The 16,799-nt window shown below is 35.0% G+C and overlaps 1 protein-coding gene across 1 annotated transcript; it reads right to left on the bottom strand.

Moving 5' to 3' along the window:
• Nucleotides 1-1,191: 1,191 nt before the first annotated feature.
• Nucleotides 1,192-13,065, bottom strand: LOC131848699 (uncharacterized). The gene is made up of 7 exons (XM_059198633.1): nt 12,830-13,065; nt 12,498-12,671; nt 9,054-9,262; nt 7,418-7,571; nt 5,423-5,691; nt 4,442-4,654; nt 1,192-1,838 (listed from the first exon to the last, which is right to left on the bottom strand). Exons 1-7 carry the CDS (start codon nt 12,879-12,881, stop codon nt 1,785-1,787), a joined length of 1,125 nt encoding a protein of 374 aa, XP_059054616.1. The 5' UTR covers nt 12,882-13,065; the 3' UTR covers nt 1,192-1,784.
• Nucleotides 13,066-16,799: the final 3,734 nt, after the last annotated feature.

Below are 16,799 nucleotides of genomic sequence, written 5' to 3'. Positions count from 1 at the left end.
TTATTGTATCCCCTTTATTCATCACACATGGTGTAATTATCACAGCAAATATTACCAATACGTGTAAAATAAACACTACAATTTCGTTGCAATCACATCAATAATTATAAATTGAACGAGAATATTCAACGTTTAATAATATTTAATTTTGTTTCTAAGACGCACAAAAAAAATGGTTAAATCAGACACGTGTAGTTCATAATGACTAAATATTGTTTATGGCACCCATTAGACGATGGTGTGAAATATTGTACTCAGTCATAAACAGTGTTATCATCTCCTTTGGACAGTGTACTATATCGTGCGGAGATAAAAACCATCGCGCCTAAGAATATGCTTCAGTTCTTATCCCTAACGGGTCTGGGTAGCGAACTTTGAATAAGGACGAGCACTATAGATCTATACAGGTCGCAGTGCAGGTCTAAGCATCTGACAATAGTCCAAACACCCCAATAAAAAAAAAAGTGTTTTCTGAAAATCACTATTATCTACCAATATATCTTTTAACTTAATACTTGTGGAGATTGGTCTGTTCGGGTTACGGCCACGGATAACAGTATTTTCTTTTGACAAAATTGCAATAGCATACTGGTGGTCACTCTGTTCTCTCAAACTTGGATTTAAAAATTAATCGTACAGATGTACAAGGTCATTAAGAGAAGAATAAGAACACTGTTTATGAAACTGCAATAGTAATTGATCGTGTAATGGTCGCCTATGTATTAAGACTTAATAAATAATGACTCCATCCTTATTTTAACTAAGTTACAATTCGAATATCATTATTGTCCGCACTTAAGCAGCAGTTAAAATGAAACTTATATGTATAAGGAGCCGTCCATTCATAAAGTGATGCCTATTTAGCAATTTTAATCTCTACTCCGGGGAATAGGGAGGTAATAATGTGGACTGATGACCAGATTGTTAGCAATGCACGAAGTCAGGCTGACTTCCACGCGGCTCTCTGGAAATCATCGCGATAGATTCCTAGTGATTTTATCAGGATGGGCTATCTGACCTGACCTCATATACTCATCTTATCATCATCCACTAGTGCCCCAGCAGCGTAAACCGTTAGAGCAAGTGGGTGTACCATTTCATTATCATCCATAAAAAATCCTCTCCAGTGTATGCCTATGGCATTAATTCCGCCTTTTGTATAATAATTCATTGGTCAATAAAGTTTAAATAAAAGTTAATGTTACTTTTATTTACTTTATTTGGTTGGTTGTTCAGTTTATAAAAAACGCGATTAATTAAAAAATAAATACACGAGATATATTACTACACTCCCTCACCCGCTTGTGATATTTCGTGATTTTTATCGAACCCCTTCCCTCTTTTTGAGCCGGACGGAATGGATGAGCCCCTGCGATCGATCCCCCATCCAATTCAACTGCAGATCGAAATTATAACGGCCTGAGCCGAGGTTTGAACCCCTAGCGGTGTCCTCAGACTAAAGTCGCATCCGTCTCGCGAGAGTTGGCCTTCAGCCGCTTCATAAGTCCTTCCGCGGGTTTAAATTGCCATCTGCACTCACCCCCTATCGCGCGGTGAAGCTGTAAAAGCCAGCTGCGGCCAACAGCATTATAGTCCGAAAAAAAATACGGGATGGACAAAATGGATGGAATGGACGGCCCCTAACTAGATACACTCAAAATGTCTTTAAAATGTATGAAATACATTAGACATGGAATGTTTTTAAATTGACTTATAATTCATACTGTACTGAAGCGGTCCAAATTACGTTGCATCATATTGTCTCAGTATATTTATTGAGTCGGTCATAGCAGAAGCTCTCTCGGAAATAGGTTCATAGATGCGTAATCCTCAAGGACCTGAAACAATGTAATAAATAAATAACCCTGGACAATTAACACAGCGCCATCTAGTCCCATGGTAAGCAAAGATTGTGTTATGGGTACTAGATGACTGATATTTTTTATTTTGTAAATATATACATATCATACCTAGAATACACCCAGACCGATACAAACAATTTTATTCGTGAATACAAATGTTTGCACCGTGCGAGGAGTCGAATCCGCAACTATTAGAAGTAAAGCGGCGTGCTAAACCACTAGACTACCAAGCCCGTGAAATATTTAAATTTTATTTTAAACCGTGATGGACAATTTGAATTGAAGTTTTTCAAAGCCTAAATATTTTAAAGGCCTTGTTCAATATGCCAAGAAAATCAAATGAGATATTCGAGAAATTGACATACTATGCGTAAATAATAAGACTAAGAAAGTAGATAATTATATGTTTATAAATGACTAGACTTATTACCCGCGACTTCGTTCGTATAGAAAGAAATTTTTATCCAGATTATTAAGATTATAAAATAGAAGAGAATTTAGAAATTATACAAAATGTCTAATATAAAAGTAGGATAAGTTACTATAACATAGGCTATCGGCGAGTGAATCTCCCGTTAAAACCCGTCCAGTCGTTTCAGAGATTAATAAGAACAAAAATATAGAAAGATAAAAAATTATAAATTATTCTTTTATATATATACTGTATATAATTTTTGCATGCGTTAGATATTATTACATTGCATTACAAAAGCTGTTAATTTGAAATTGCAAACTTTCAATTATTAAGTATTTATTTTTATAATTATATTGAACACGCGATTTCGTTTCGCGATTAAACAAATATTAAATATTATGCGATGTTTACATTACATTAGGGAAAACCGCACCTAAATCGGGTAAGCCGTTTCTGAGATTAGCACGAATAAACGGACAAAAATCCCAACAATTCTTGTTTTGGGTTTTATTATGTTGATAAAGTCCCCAAATTATTTTATGATACTAATATTATAAACACGAAAGATTGTGAGTATAGACGAATGGATGGATGTTCGTTACTCTTTTAAGCAAAAACTACTGAACGGATTTTGATGAAACTTTACAGTAAAACAGCTTATACATCAGAATAACACATGGCTATAAATTTCATACGTGTGAAACCGCGGGCACAGCTTCTTTTATATCTTTACAGACAGCAATCAATAACATTTTTACTGTATGTATGTGTATTGATTTTTGTGAGTGTGGATGGATGGATGTTTGTTACTCTTTCAAAAACTACTGAACGGTTTTTGATGAAACTTTACAGTAATATAGGTTATCCATCGGAATAATACATAGGCTTTAAGAAAATATTACGTAAATTGGGCGAAATATAATGGTAAATGTTAAGGGTGCTGCAGACGAAATTGCGGCGGGTTTGTTTAGTATTACATAATTTTACTCATTTTTGCGGTCTTGATCATATGTGAAAGCACGTGTCGTGTAAAGGTAGCTATTGTGTAGTGTGAGGAGTTCCCTGGCGGGTGCGGGGTCATTTTATTTATACTCTTTATTGCACCAGACAAAGACACACAATAAAATGGCAAAAGACAAACACATAAAATGATATTCAAATTAAAAAATCATTTATTCATGTAGGACATTTTAGCCGCTTATGAACGTCAAGTTTTTACATTATAATTTTTTTCCCTACCGTCCAGTTCGGTATATAGATCCAATTGAGAAGAACTGACAAGAAACTCAATTGAATTACTTTTTTTTAAAAGCCAGTTTATTTACAATACATAAGTATTTATATAGGTGTCTATGTCACATTAAATGAAAATCCCGAACATGAAAACTATTGCCATGTACACTCGTCATTCAAGGAATCGTTTAGTAAGTAATAGGCCTTGCTCAGTGAATATGATTTAACAGATGTTTTGAATTTATTTAAGGGTAATTCCAATATATCCTTTGGTTTCTTATTGTAAATTTTTATACCTATTCCCATAAAAGACCTATTGACTTTTTCTAAACGATACTTGGGGACAGAAGATTGATAGATTAAGCAAGCTCTTCCAGACTACCTCTTGGTAGAGAAAGTGAAATGCCGATAAGAAAAGGGTCGGTGGTGCACGTAATGAACATAAATATATATTTGTACATAAATATACCTATTAATATATACTAGCTGTCCCGGCAAACGTTGATTTGCCTTAAAATAAAAATAAAAAAATTAGGAGAGGACTACCCTTAACATTTAGGGGGATGAAAAACAGATGTTGGCCGATTCTCAGACCTACTCAATACGCTCACAAAATTTCATGAGAATCGGTCAAGCCGTTTCGGAGTATGGGAACGAAAATTGTGACACGAGAATTATATATATAAGATAATAAAATATAAACATACATATATATAGGTCATATTCTTTTCTATTCTATTGTATGGTGTACCTACGTGAAGGTGTCCTGGCGGTCGCGAGATCTTATTTTTTTTTAACGTGTTATGTGTACCTGCAGGAGGAGTTCCCTGGTGGCCGCGAGGTCCTATTTTTTTCTAATGTATTGTGTATCTACGTGAGGAGATCCCTGGTGGGAGCGGGGTCCTATTATTTTTTAACGAATTGTGTGTACCTGCGTGAGGAGGTCTCTGGTGGGCGCGGCAACTGTTGGCGGTAGTATGGCATGCAGGCGCGAGCCGTCGAGACTGAGGTGTCTGTTGGAGAGCGAGTCGGGCGCGGCGCTGGGCTCCAGCGGGGAGTGCTGCAGCCCGTACCGCCGGCAGATGTCCGCCCACGCTGTCAGGTGCTTGTCGTTCGCGTCCTCGGCCACGCCCGCTATGTCCGTCTGTAGATATTGGCATATTCTTGCTTATTTATTTCCTCTACTGGTCCTACTACTACATATGTATGTTGTATAAATATACGGAGGTAAATAATTAATAATAATAATAAAAATATTTCAGGACAATTCACACAGCGCCATCTAGTCCCAAGCTAAGCAGAGCTTGTGTTATGGGTACTAGACAACTGATATAAATACATGGATACATTTTTTTTTGTAAATAAATACATATTATACATAGAAAACACCCAGACCGATACAAACAGACATACTAATGAATACAAATGTTTGTACCGTGCGAGGAATCGAACCCACGACCATCGGATAGTAAAGCGGTGTGCTAAACCACTAGACCACCGAGGCTGTCGTAATTATACTAAATCTAAATATAATTGTACTAAATCTGCTACGTAATACTTGAACGGTGCCTCGAGGTAAGTAGAGCTTGTGTTATTTGTTAATGACGACATTGTAGAAAACCGCCATAGAAAAGATCGACGGCCGCGATGACCTAGCGATTTGGCTCACCGCTTTACTTCCGACAGTCGCGGGTGCGATTCCTTGCACAGCAGTAACATTTATATTCATGAGTGTGGTTGTTTGTGTCGGTCTGGGTGTTTTCTATGCATATTATGTAGTACCTATAACACAAACTCTGCTTAGCTTGGGACTAGATGGCGCTGTGGTTTGCCTAAGTTTATTATTATTATTATATATAGAAAAGATTATTATTAACATATTACATTATTAACATCTACTTGTAAACTATACCTTCGCGAGAGTCGATATGGCTGTTCCATAATAGTCGTGATTAATCTTGAATATGTCAGCGACAATATCCGCGAGGCTGCCCTGCGTGCTGTCGGCGGTGTCGACGACATTGTAGACGCGCCCCGCAGCATCAGCCCGTCGCCCGAGGGTCCAGGCGGCCGCGCACACGTCCCGCACGTGCACGGTGTTCAGCCGCAGGTCTGCCGTCCACAGCAGCTTCATCGTTTCCCCCAGGTGCTTGTAGATGGCGCCGTATAGTAGCCGCGGGGCTGGACATACAAACGAGAGGAATGCTTACAAGCTAGTATCAGTTAGGCTAATATAACAAATATTAGTCATTGACAGTGATTATGGCTTGCTCCCTGCCTGCAAATCTCATATATAAAATTCTCATGACACAATGTCACTTACCATACTCCTCCGAAACGGCTTGACCGATTATGAAATTTTATATGCATATTCAGTAGGTCTGAGAATCGGCTAATATCTATTTTTCATACCCCTAAGTGATAAGGGTTATCCACCCCCAACATTTTATTTTTCGAACAAAATCCTTTTATCACTAATCCCTATTTTTTAATAGCGATATTAGTACTTAAATTTATATGGCAAAACAATGTCTGCCGGGACATTGGAACCGTCGGTAAAAATTGATTAAGTGAGGATCGAACCGCAGTGGTGCATTACTTCGCGACCATGGCAAGGCGGTGTAATGAACAGCTAGACCACTCATAAGGATATTCGTGCCCAACAGCAGGGATGTTAAGCAGCTCTGTAACCGTAACCGAAACTATCTGACATCCGATATAAAAAATATAACCGTAACGGAATCCGAAATAAAAGTTTCGGATAATATCGGATAGGGGCGGCGCCTAATAGAAACACGATATATAACCATTATATTTTAGTTTTGAAATCCCCTAAAAAAGTAATATCGTAAAATTATCCGAAACTAACGGATAATCCGAAATAATTTCATATCGGCATCCGTATCCGTATAATGGTCATTCCTATATCTGATTAAACGCATTATCCGCAAATAAACTTATTCCTATATAGCAAGAATAAGTTTATTTGCGGACAACGTTATAATTTTAATTTTCGTATTGCTTTCTTGATATATGATAGCGTAGCGGCTTTTGTATTGATTGCCGCATGCATCCTTATGTAAAGTCCTTATGTAAAGTATGAAATACTGCAACTACCATATAGTCATTTTTGTAGCTGTGACGTGGTCGTGTGGAATGAGTAGTCATGCTCACTAAAATGTCCAGACATGTGGCGGCGTGGTGGGCCGGGTCATTGGGCTCCCTAAAATATGGTCGAGCGCAGTGATGGCTGGCTCATCCGTCATACTCGTGAACGAGTGCTGCTTGTAGGGACTGGTCTGCTCTTATCACTACGACTGATTTAATCTTATTGCATATTTATATTTGACCCAAAAAATTAGTGCTTGTTGGTAGTTTATATTCACACGTTTCGACTTGTAAATGTAAACTTACAAGGATTATTTAAAAGAGCAACACAAAAGTTTCTTGCTCGTTCTTCTTGTGATGAGACAGCTTTCCGAACGAGTGGTAGATAAAAAACAAATTGTTATGACTATTCAAAAGTGCTTAAATTAAGTTTATTTGAATAAATGATGGAGCACGAATGAAATGGAAAAAGAATATAGTAACGTTCTTGACAACGGGCTTCCACGATGTAATATGCCGTGGCGGTCCGAGTCCGGCAGGGGCAGAAGCAAGGCTGAACCGGTCGTCATCATGCGAAATCCTTGTCAAATAAGTACAAAATGGGAGTCGTGTCGTATCAAGAATTAAAGAGCATGATGGAAGATCGCGGAAAGTGGCAAGAGCTCCACCGACAAGAGCGTAGCTCTTAAATTATGAATGAATGAATAAATGATTTTCTATTCTATTCTGAAATCAATCCGTAACATCACATCACTGCCCAACAGTGGGACGACAAAGGGTAGTGATAACGATAACTTACTTAGACTCCTCCTATCGCCAATACCGTACACGATCGCCGGTCTTAGTATTGTGTAATTTAATTCTGGTTCCATGTTCTTCAGCTCTTGTTCCACCTTTGCTTTCATTACGGCTTCTACTGTCCAAGGGTTGGTTGGATCACTCTCCTTGTGTGGCTGAAACAGACGTCCCCTTTAAGTAAAACAATTTTTAAGCATGCATGATTTAGACCAGTGGTTCCCAATTAGTTTTTGCTGCGTACCACTTCAAAAAAGACCTCAAACCTTGCGTAAGGGGTACGCAAGGTTTGAGGTCTTTTTTGAAGTGGTACGCAGCAAAATTGTAGCAACCACACTAATATTATAAAAGCGAAAGTTTGTGAGTGTGTGTGTATGTTTGTTACTTCTTCACGCTCAAACGCCTGCGTCAAAATAAAGCGGGAACGGGTGACGAGTGGCGCGGGCAACCGAATGACGAGATGTGGCAAGCGCGGGATAGCGCATGGTGAGTGCACGGTGCTCCGTGCTTTTACGATGATGTTTTTTTTTTAACAAATCTGCCGCTTTCTTTGTGGCAACATCCTTTTCGCCTATAATGGATGATGTTCGTTTTAAAATAATATTTTGGAAATTGTTCTTGTTTTCACTGATAGCCGCACGTAACCCTTGATGTAACTTCACGTACCCCCAGGGGTACGCGTGCCACTAATTGGGATACACAGATTTAGACGGGGAAGTGTATTGTTAGTTGACCGAATTGGTGGTTTAGCAGTTTAGACAGCACACCGTTTTACTTCCGATGGTCGTGGACTCGATTCCTCGCACGGTGTAAACATTTGTATTCTTGAGTATGATTATTTGTATAGGTCTGGATGTTTTCCATGTATATTATGTATGTATTTAAAAAATAGTATTTATATCAGTTTAGTTGTCTAGTACTCATAACACAAGCTCTGCTTACCGTGAGACTAGATTACACTGTGTTAATTTCGAGGGTTATTATTATTATAGTCTTATTAACTCAGCTGTTACTGGTTTTTTTACGTTTTATGATGTATACAACATTTATGGGCCGAAACCAAGTAAGTGCAGTGCGTGTAATTATTGTGTGCCTATTTTAGTATTTATTATTAATAGGCATTTTGGCCCCAATGTTTTCTTTCTAATAATGTGTCGCGTACAAGCAGCAACAAAACGCAACACAAAAGGAGCGTTCTGATTGAAGCGCACACCCATCCAGTTTAAATTCGCTACGTAACGTAACAGACTTAAAATATCAACCAATCGATCTAAAGTACAATTTGTTCACTCATCCTAATTTGTAATTTATAATAGTATTTACCAATTAAATTTAAGATAGTAAGCAAAGTCTATCACTTTCTACAACCCGTAATCTGCTGAAGCCAACATCACCTATCTTCTGAGGATTCGAGCCGCATCAACATGTACCATAATGATATTCGAGTGGTTCCGCGCCGACCACAAATAAGACTATACGAGTAATCGAACCCAGTATTAAACTGTTAGACCTAACAGCCTGTCAATATAAGAGTAGAAAACGAGTGGAGAAGTGCAATCTGTGGATTACTAGACCTCTAGACCACAGAAGTTGTCAATATAACACTAGAAAATGAGAGAAATGTAAAAATGTATGCATACCTTGTCTTTACTGCTCATAAAACCGCTGGATATTTCAACAAGCCTGGCAACCTTCTGTTTAGCGCACTCTTTAGCCACATTGCAGCTCAGGGTATAGATACCCTCGGAGTATACTGCCTCCGACTGGCCCACCCTGGTCTCCCCCGCGCAGTTCACTACCAGAGCCCACGGTTCTCCATTGCCAGGGTCCAGGGCAGCGGCGCATGATGCTGTGTAACATTACAACGTTGCTATTAAGCTCACGTTAGTAAGTAATTTATTTTTATAACTAGCTCACCCGCGCAAGTTTGTCTGCATCACACTTTACTCAATTGGCATTATATTTTTTCAAATTATAGCCTACTAACTTTTAACCGCGGCTTCGCTCGCATTGAATCCATTAAATAGAAAATATTTGTTTGTTTTCAATAAAAAGTATCCTATGTTAATTCTAATATCTTCAAGAACATGTGTACAAAATTTCATGATGATCGGTTCAGTAGTTTTTGCGTGAAAGAGTAACAAACATCCCTATTTTCACAATTATAATATTATATAGTAAGGATATATTATTCTTATGTATAATCTAAATTACTGTAAAGTTTTATCAAAATCCGTTCAGTAGTTTTTGCGTGAAAGAGTAACCAACATCGCGCATTCGCCTTTATAACATTCTTAAGTTTATATACCAGGTGATGTACTTATAGTTTATAATATATATCTTCTTATATATAAAATTCTCGTGTCACAGTTTTCGTTAACTCCTCCGAAACGGCTTGACCGATTCTCATGAAATTTTCTGAGCGTATTGAGTAGGTCTGAGAATCGGCCAACATCTATTTTTCATCCCCCTAAATATTAGGGGTAGTCCACCATTAATTTTTTTTTATTTTAAGGCAAAACAACGTTTGCCGGCACAGCTAGTTTTAATATATATTTACAAACAAAGATGGTGATTATTATTATTATGTGTAGTTTTTTTTTGTGGCTGCAGGCAAAATCCTGTCTGAAAAAAATGTGGTATGCCAAAATGCTAATAGGTAAAGACTAATTAGCGCTGGAGTTAAGATTTATTGGAGCAGTACAAACACTTTAATGTAGTTAATTAGAGGCACTTTATTAAATGCCGTCAAAAATGTGCATATCAAGGTCTAACTGATTTGTATGCATATTGCATATTATGCAGCCAACACAATAGTCGGTGAACGCCTCATGAGTGTGTAATAAGAAATTCATATAAGACACTTGGCTACGTGTAGTCATAGAGTGTATCGACATTTCAACAATAGACAAATGCAATTTCATTCTGGGCCGCTTCATTTCATAGTTTAAAATAAAGTCGATACCGTTGTCTGTTCGCTTAGATCATTGAAACTATGCGACGGATTTTAATGCAGTTTTTAGCAATAGATAGAGTGATTCAAGAGGAACGTTTATATGTATACTCGCGCGAAGCCAGAGTGGCTAGCTAGTTTTTTTTTGTATAAATAACTGAAATGATATGAGGCATACGGTGATAGGTTATGTATATATAATAATTTATCTAGAAAAAGTAGATGTTAGGAATCTAGTTAGGAAGGTATAAAATAGTTTAGATAAAAAACTGTTTAAAATCTTCTAGAAGTTAACCCTTCTTGACAATAATTTGTTGAATATAAATTGTTAAAGTTCATATACCATATGGTATATGAACTTGTAACAATTTGTTAAAGAATTAAAAAGAAATTAATATTCTTTTATAACTTTGTAAAGTTTCCTTTCGAGTACATATTTTTAATTTATTACTTTTATTATTTAGTATTATTCAAGTATTATTTTTATTTTAGACATCCAACGAAATACCTTTAACAACATAAAATATGTGTCAATAAATCTTAGTTTACCATGATGATACATATCTTATTAATATTATAAATGCAAATGTTTGTGAGTATGGCTGGATGTTTGTTACTTTACAGGCAAAAACTACTGAGGATATTTGATGAAACTTTACAGTAATATAGCTTACATAGCAGAATAACATATAGGCTATAAATTTCATGTGGGTGGAACTGTGGGCACAGCTAGTGTATACACATATAAATATACTAGTGCTATATTATAGTTTTTGCTACATTTTCCACTGCAGCTCTGCTCTATTAAGAATAGTGTGATATTATACAGTAGATAAATGAGCTATACATCACTAAAATAATTTTCTAAATGTGGAAACATCGCGGGTGAGACTTGCAAAATAATCCTACAGTATTAAATTATATATTACAATCCTCTTTCAACATATATGTTTAACATGTGAAACATACCAAGTAAAATATGTTAATATATGCTAGACCTACAAAAGAATAACATCAATAACTACATGTATAAATAATAATAGGAATGTGCATAACATTATAATAACTAAGAATAAATGGAAGTGACTCATAGCAGCCTTGATAACTTATCAGTGAGCTAGTAGAGCCAACACCAGGATACTATGTGTAATATTCACCGGGAAATAATGTAACAACAACAATACATATTTTCTAACATATTAAATTCTCATGTAACAGTGTTTATAGCGGCCGAGTCTCGAACACCTAAACTATTTTTCATACTTCTAAATTATAAGGGTGGTCAATTCAACCTTTAATTTTTATTGCTCAAAAATAGATATATTATATAATTATTATTTTAAAAATATATACAATCCTAAATTTTCAGTCTTCTACCATGAACTCTTATTTTTTATTAATGTTAATGATATTAGTATTTTAATTTTATTACTCTAAGCTCTTTGGCGGGGTCAGCTAGATATTTTTATAAACATTTGAAAGTGGTTCTGTCTATTGGTATGTTTTCATGACTAACTGGTCGAACCAATCTTAATTAAATTTGGACTGAAAGATTTACACCATCAGGACTGTAGTAGATGCTATTTTTATCTCAAAAATATTAGACAGAGTTGCAAGTAACAGCTAGTATTATACATTAGTTGAAGTTTAGAACTTGTCTATAAAATTTTTATATGTATTTTTATTATTTTTATACAATACACCCCTTACCTTAGAAATAACTTACCATTAGGTGATCCATCAGATTGTTTGCCATTCAATGTAAACAAAAAAAATCTTATATATATAAATTGAAGTAATTTGATGAAATTACCTTGTATTCAATTTATATTTAAGATGTTTTTTGTTTACTTCTACCACCTCAATATATGGGTTTCCTACTTTTGCATGACAGTTTATATTAATTTAGTCAAGTCAGCTGAATAGCCCACTGGTAAACAGCCGACACATATGGTTAATTGTTGGTGAATATATCATGATGGCCTGACTAGAGTTAATCTTCACATTATCATGCTTTCCTGGTACCCTAGTACACAGTATATGTATAAAAAAATACAGGTATAGTTTGCAAATATTTAAGAGACACTATAAGAAATATCTATTATTAGATCTGCTATTGTTCATGACTCACCAGGATTTATTAGATTGGCGCTCTTGTACTCTACGCGGGGGTCTTCGAATATTTTAGTATGAGCAGGATTGAGGAAGGCCAGTTGAGGAGGAGTCTTATCTACCACCCGGACACCGCTCACTAGATCCTCAGTTATTAGGTAGTCTACGAGGTTTCGCCCAATAAAACCACAACCTGTAACAATTCAGCGATCTTAAAACATCGAATGACTAAGTATTGAAGACATTACTAAGACCGTTTAAAAATATAAATTACTAAAGTTAAACGACTTTTGAAATAGTTCTTAAATAAGTTCATATATATCATACTCGAGAAAACGTTAAATAAGTTACCTCCTAAAACCGCAACTCGTGGTTTTGAACTATCACCGGCGGAATCACTCATTTCCTTAACGGGGACCACCGACAACTTCAAATTATTTTGTGATATAATTAACAAGTGAACGCGAAATTATAGTTCGTATAGATGCAAATTAATGCAGTACACTAATCACATAAATAAGTTATGTGATGTAAATTGTATGTGTAATTTGTGACTTCTGTTCGACTGATTTTGACACAAAACTTCACAAATGTGATTCGTATTGCAAAATCAAGTCTGAGTTTGTGCTGTGCACTGTCACTGTCAACGTTGACTGTCATATATATTTTTTAATTTCATAACAATATATACGGCATTAAATACAAACCACACAGCCTTCTTGATGTGTGATGTGAATTATCAAATTTATAAAGTATTAATAATAATTATAATAAATATGGTTAACTTACAGTTTATTCCTCTAATATAATTCTAGACAATTTACCTATGACTAGGTAGGTAATAAACATAGTCGAGTGTATAAATTCTAAAAAGTTTAAAATGGCGAGAAAATATTCAATATTGTATTGTATGTTATATAACAGTACGGATTCAAACATTCACTCAACGAACTGTACTTTTGATGCACTATGTTCTTAAAACTTTCATATGAACTCTACTAGTAACTTTGCCCGCAACTTCAACATCTGTAGAATTGTAACCTGTTTGTCCTGTTTGCACTAATTTTGTACAAGATATCAGCAAAGGACATAATCATTAGAATTAAATTAATAGTAGATGCCTACTTATTTATCATTTCCTTTTTTGTTTGTTTGTACATTGCTGTATATTCTGAAAACCGATTGGTATCTAGACCTAGTCTCTTTTAAAATCATGGTGTCCTAGTAAGTATATCTAAAATGGCGGATCCGTCGACCGTTCGTCGACAACCAACCTACTGAGGTTGGTGAAGACTGATTGAACAACAATTTACTAGACTCAATTTCAACGATTTTTAACCACCTATATTAATTTTATTTTTTATCAACTACTACGACACTAATATTTGCCTGAACGAGCTCCGAGGATACTTTCGCAAGGATTAAAATCTATTCCAAATAGACTCTTGGCGGTAAAACATAATTATTTATAACTAAGTTCTGTAACTAATCTGGTTTCAAGCAAATAATGCAGTCCTTGAATTGTTAGTAATTATATGTGGTATTACCACATACATTATTTCATATTTTTTATGTATTTCCTAGTGGATATTTATTTATAAACTCACTGAATAACTTTTCTTTTGAACAGATTGAAATAGAAACTTTTGCGATTACTTAAGATTCGTTTGAAAACGTTAAAATTATTACGAAATAAATAAATGAACTGTATAAACGTTGTTTTAATTAATTGTGAATTGTATTATTTTTTAATAAAAACAGTTTAGTAATTTTATTTAAAAAAACTTCTGTTCAGTTTGTAATTTTTTTGTTAATAATGATTGCATACCTAGTACCTAGTACCTATGCTACGTACATATGCTGTCTTGGAAAATGGCTTCAGTTGGAAAATGGTTTGAGATCTATTCAGACAAGTTTCCACGACATCTGAGTTACTAGGAAAACAGAAAATGAAAGACATCTACAGCGGGGAAAATTTATTAACCATTAAAGTCCGCTGGGGGAGCCAGAGCGTTGCAAATCTATTAAAGGTGGTACTGCGTAGTTTTAATTTTCTAGTAGGTACTTTTATCTAACGACAGATTTATTTTATCCCTTAATATTTTATTGAAATTATCTTCAGACTTATATATAGTTCTGATTATCATGACATTATATTATATTATTTTTGAGTATTCCCAAATAATATCGAATTTCATAAATCTTTAGAAAAAAAATATAAATAATAACTGTATGCGTGTATTAGTATTATTTTTATATCTGTTACTACAGTATAGGTTCTAAGTGTTCTTAGCTTTCCATTCATCAAGTGTAGGGGTGCGAGAAAATCAATATTGGCACGCATGCGTAATTGCAGTCATATCACGGGAGCGGTTTACCTCCTTGCATCTTTGGTGCCCTGGTACTGCCGCCCACAATACTGAAATTTTCCTGCCCTCCTCCAGGTTTCCCGGAAATAGAAACTTGCTATTTCCGCCGTGTAGGGCAACCGGAAGCTACTTCCGTTGTCATGAAATGACATTGACTGCTGAATTTCAAGTTTGAAAATTGTTTACGATACCAAAGGCTGAAGAAACAGTGAACTGTAGGTATCGCAAGATAGAGAGAAATATGAAGTTACATGTAATGCCAGAAAGAGACATAGACAAGTTTTGAGTGTTAGCGGCTAATTTACTGCGCATGTGGACTGCGCAAAACAACAACTCCTGTCATTTTAATAAACGTATTTTACTAAAGCAAACTCTTTTTATATGAAAGTGTGCAAGCATTTTAACATTATAAAAATTGCATATATTCAGTTTAGGTTTCGTTCTAGTTATGTAGTATTTAGGACATTGTCAACACTTAAAATTGTTGATTTGGTGGTTTTCTCTCTAATATAAATATGAATACAGACGTACAAATTTATTCTATACCTATTAGTTTGCTAATTTTATATTTCTTTTTTTGAGATTTTATTAATATTACTATGAAATGAAAACTCTATATCTTTTGTTTTCAAAATAGCTTAGCTAGCTAGCACAGTAGTAACCAGGTGTTTGCTAAATTAATTCACATTTTATCGCTGCCAATCACAGTTAAACGGGCGAAGTCGGGGATATCAACTAGTTTATAAATGAAACTCATTCAAGTAAAAAATAGGTATAATATAATTAATTAATATAATGCATAACATTACTTCTACCTCCAGAAGCAAATTGTTTGTACTATCCTTTTGTTCTTGTGAAAATAAAACAAATACAAATATTTTGTACTAATGTAAAGGATTTTGTATTTTCCCTCCATTAATATAGCTCAGAATGCCAAATTTAAAATTAGAGTGTTCTGTATTCTTTTTTTAAAAGTCATATAATATAATGTAGTAAAATGAGGTTGCATACATTTATAAATAACAACTAACGTCATAGACACAAATAAGTTAAAAACATTCTTTAGAATTAGCTGTTAAATTGCTGGAGTCGATTTCATCGCTTAATGGATTTACATTATTTTGTTCAAATCTGATATGATCAGGTGAATTTGATCACTAATAGAGAAGATAGCTGTAGCTGTGGTTAGGTTTATGCACTATATATTTGTGTTCTCACACACGAGAATGGTAGCGAAATTACACAAAATAATATAAATCCATGAAGTATTATAATTAAACACATTCATTCTTAACTCATACTAAATATAGTTCTATTATAAATAACATTTTTCTTTGTAAATGAAATGTCATACAATCTGACCGCCTATCTCATGGCAAGTGGTAACCTTTTATATAAGAACAGTACCACGGAAATCACAAGACTTGACGATTATAATATCCTTCATGCGTTACAATTCTTGAGGACTAAAGGCTCTGAACCTTATAATTAATATCACAGTCCTATTTCACCTTTCAACACATAGTTTACAAAGCAAGTTCCTTGGCGACAGAAATATCTACGGAGACGACTTTGTACAAAGTGAGTACACTTTGTACAAATTCAGTACACTTTGTACAAATTCAGTATACTTTGTACATAGCCAGTACACTTTGTGCTAAGCCAGCACACTTTGTTTAAAGTCAGTACACTTTGTTTAAAGTCAATACACTTTGTTTAAAGTCAGTTCACTTTGTACATAGCCGGTACACTTTGTTTAAAGTCAGTTCACTTTGTACAAAGTCAGTACACTTTGTTCAAAGTCAGTACACTTTGTACAAAGTCAGTACACTTTATGCAAGATCAGTACACTTCATACAAATTCAGTAAAAAACTAAACTACATTATTTCATTTATTCTCCTTCATACATATTTTTTCACAATTTTCTTCGTTTCTTATTTCTTCATCTTAC

The sequence above is a fragment of the Achroia grisella genome, unplaced genomic scaffold, assembly GCF_030625045.1.
Source record: "Achroia grisella isolate CSIRO2021 unplaced genomic scaffold, CSIRO_AGI_Agris_v1 utg567, whole genome shotgun sequence".
Classification (NCBI taxonomy): Eukaryota; Metazoa; Arthropoda; class Insecta; order Lepidoptera; family Pyralidae; genus Achroia; species Achroia grisella.
This window is presented reverse-complemented; position numbering and strand designations above follow the sequence as displayed.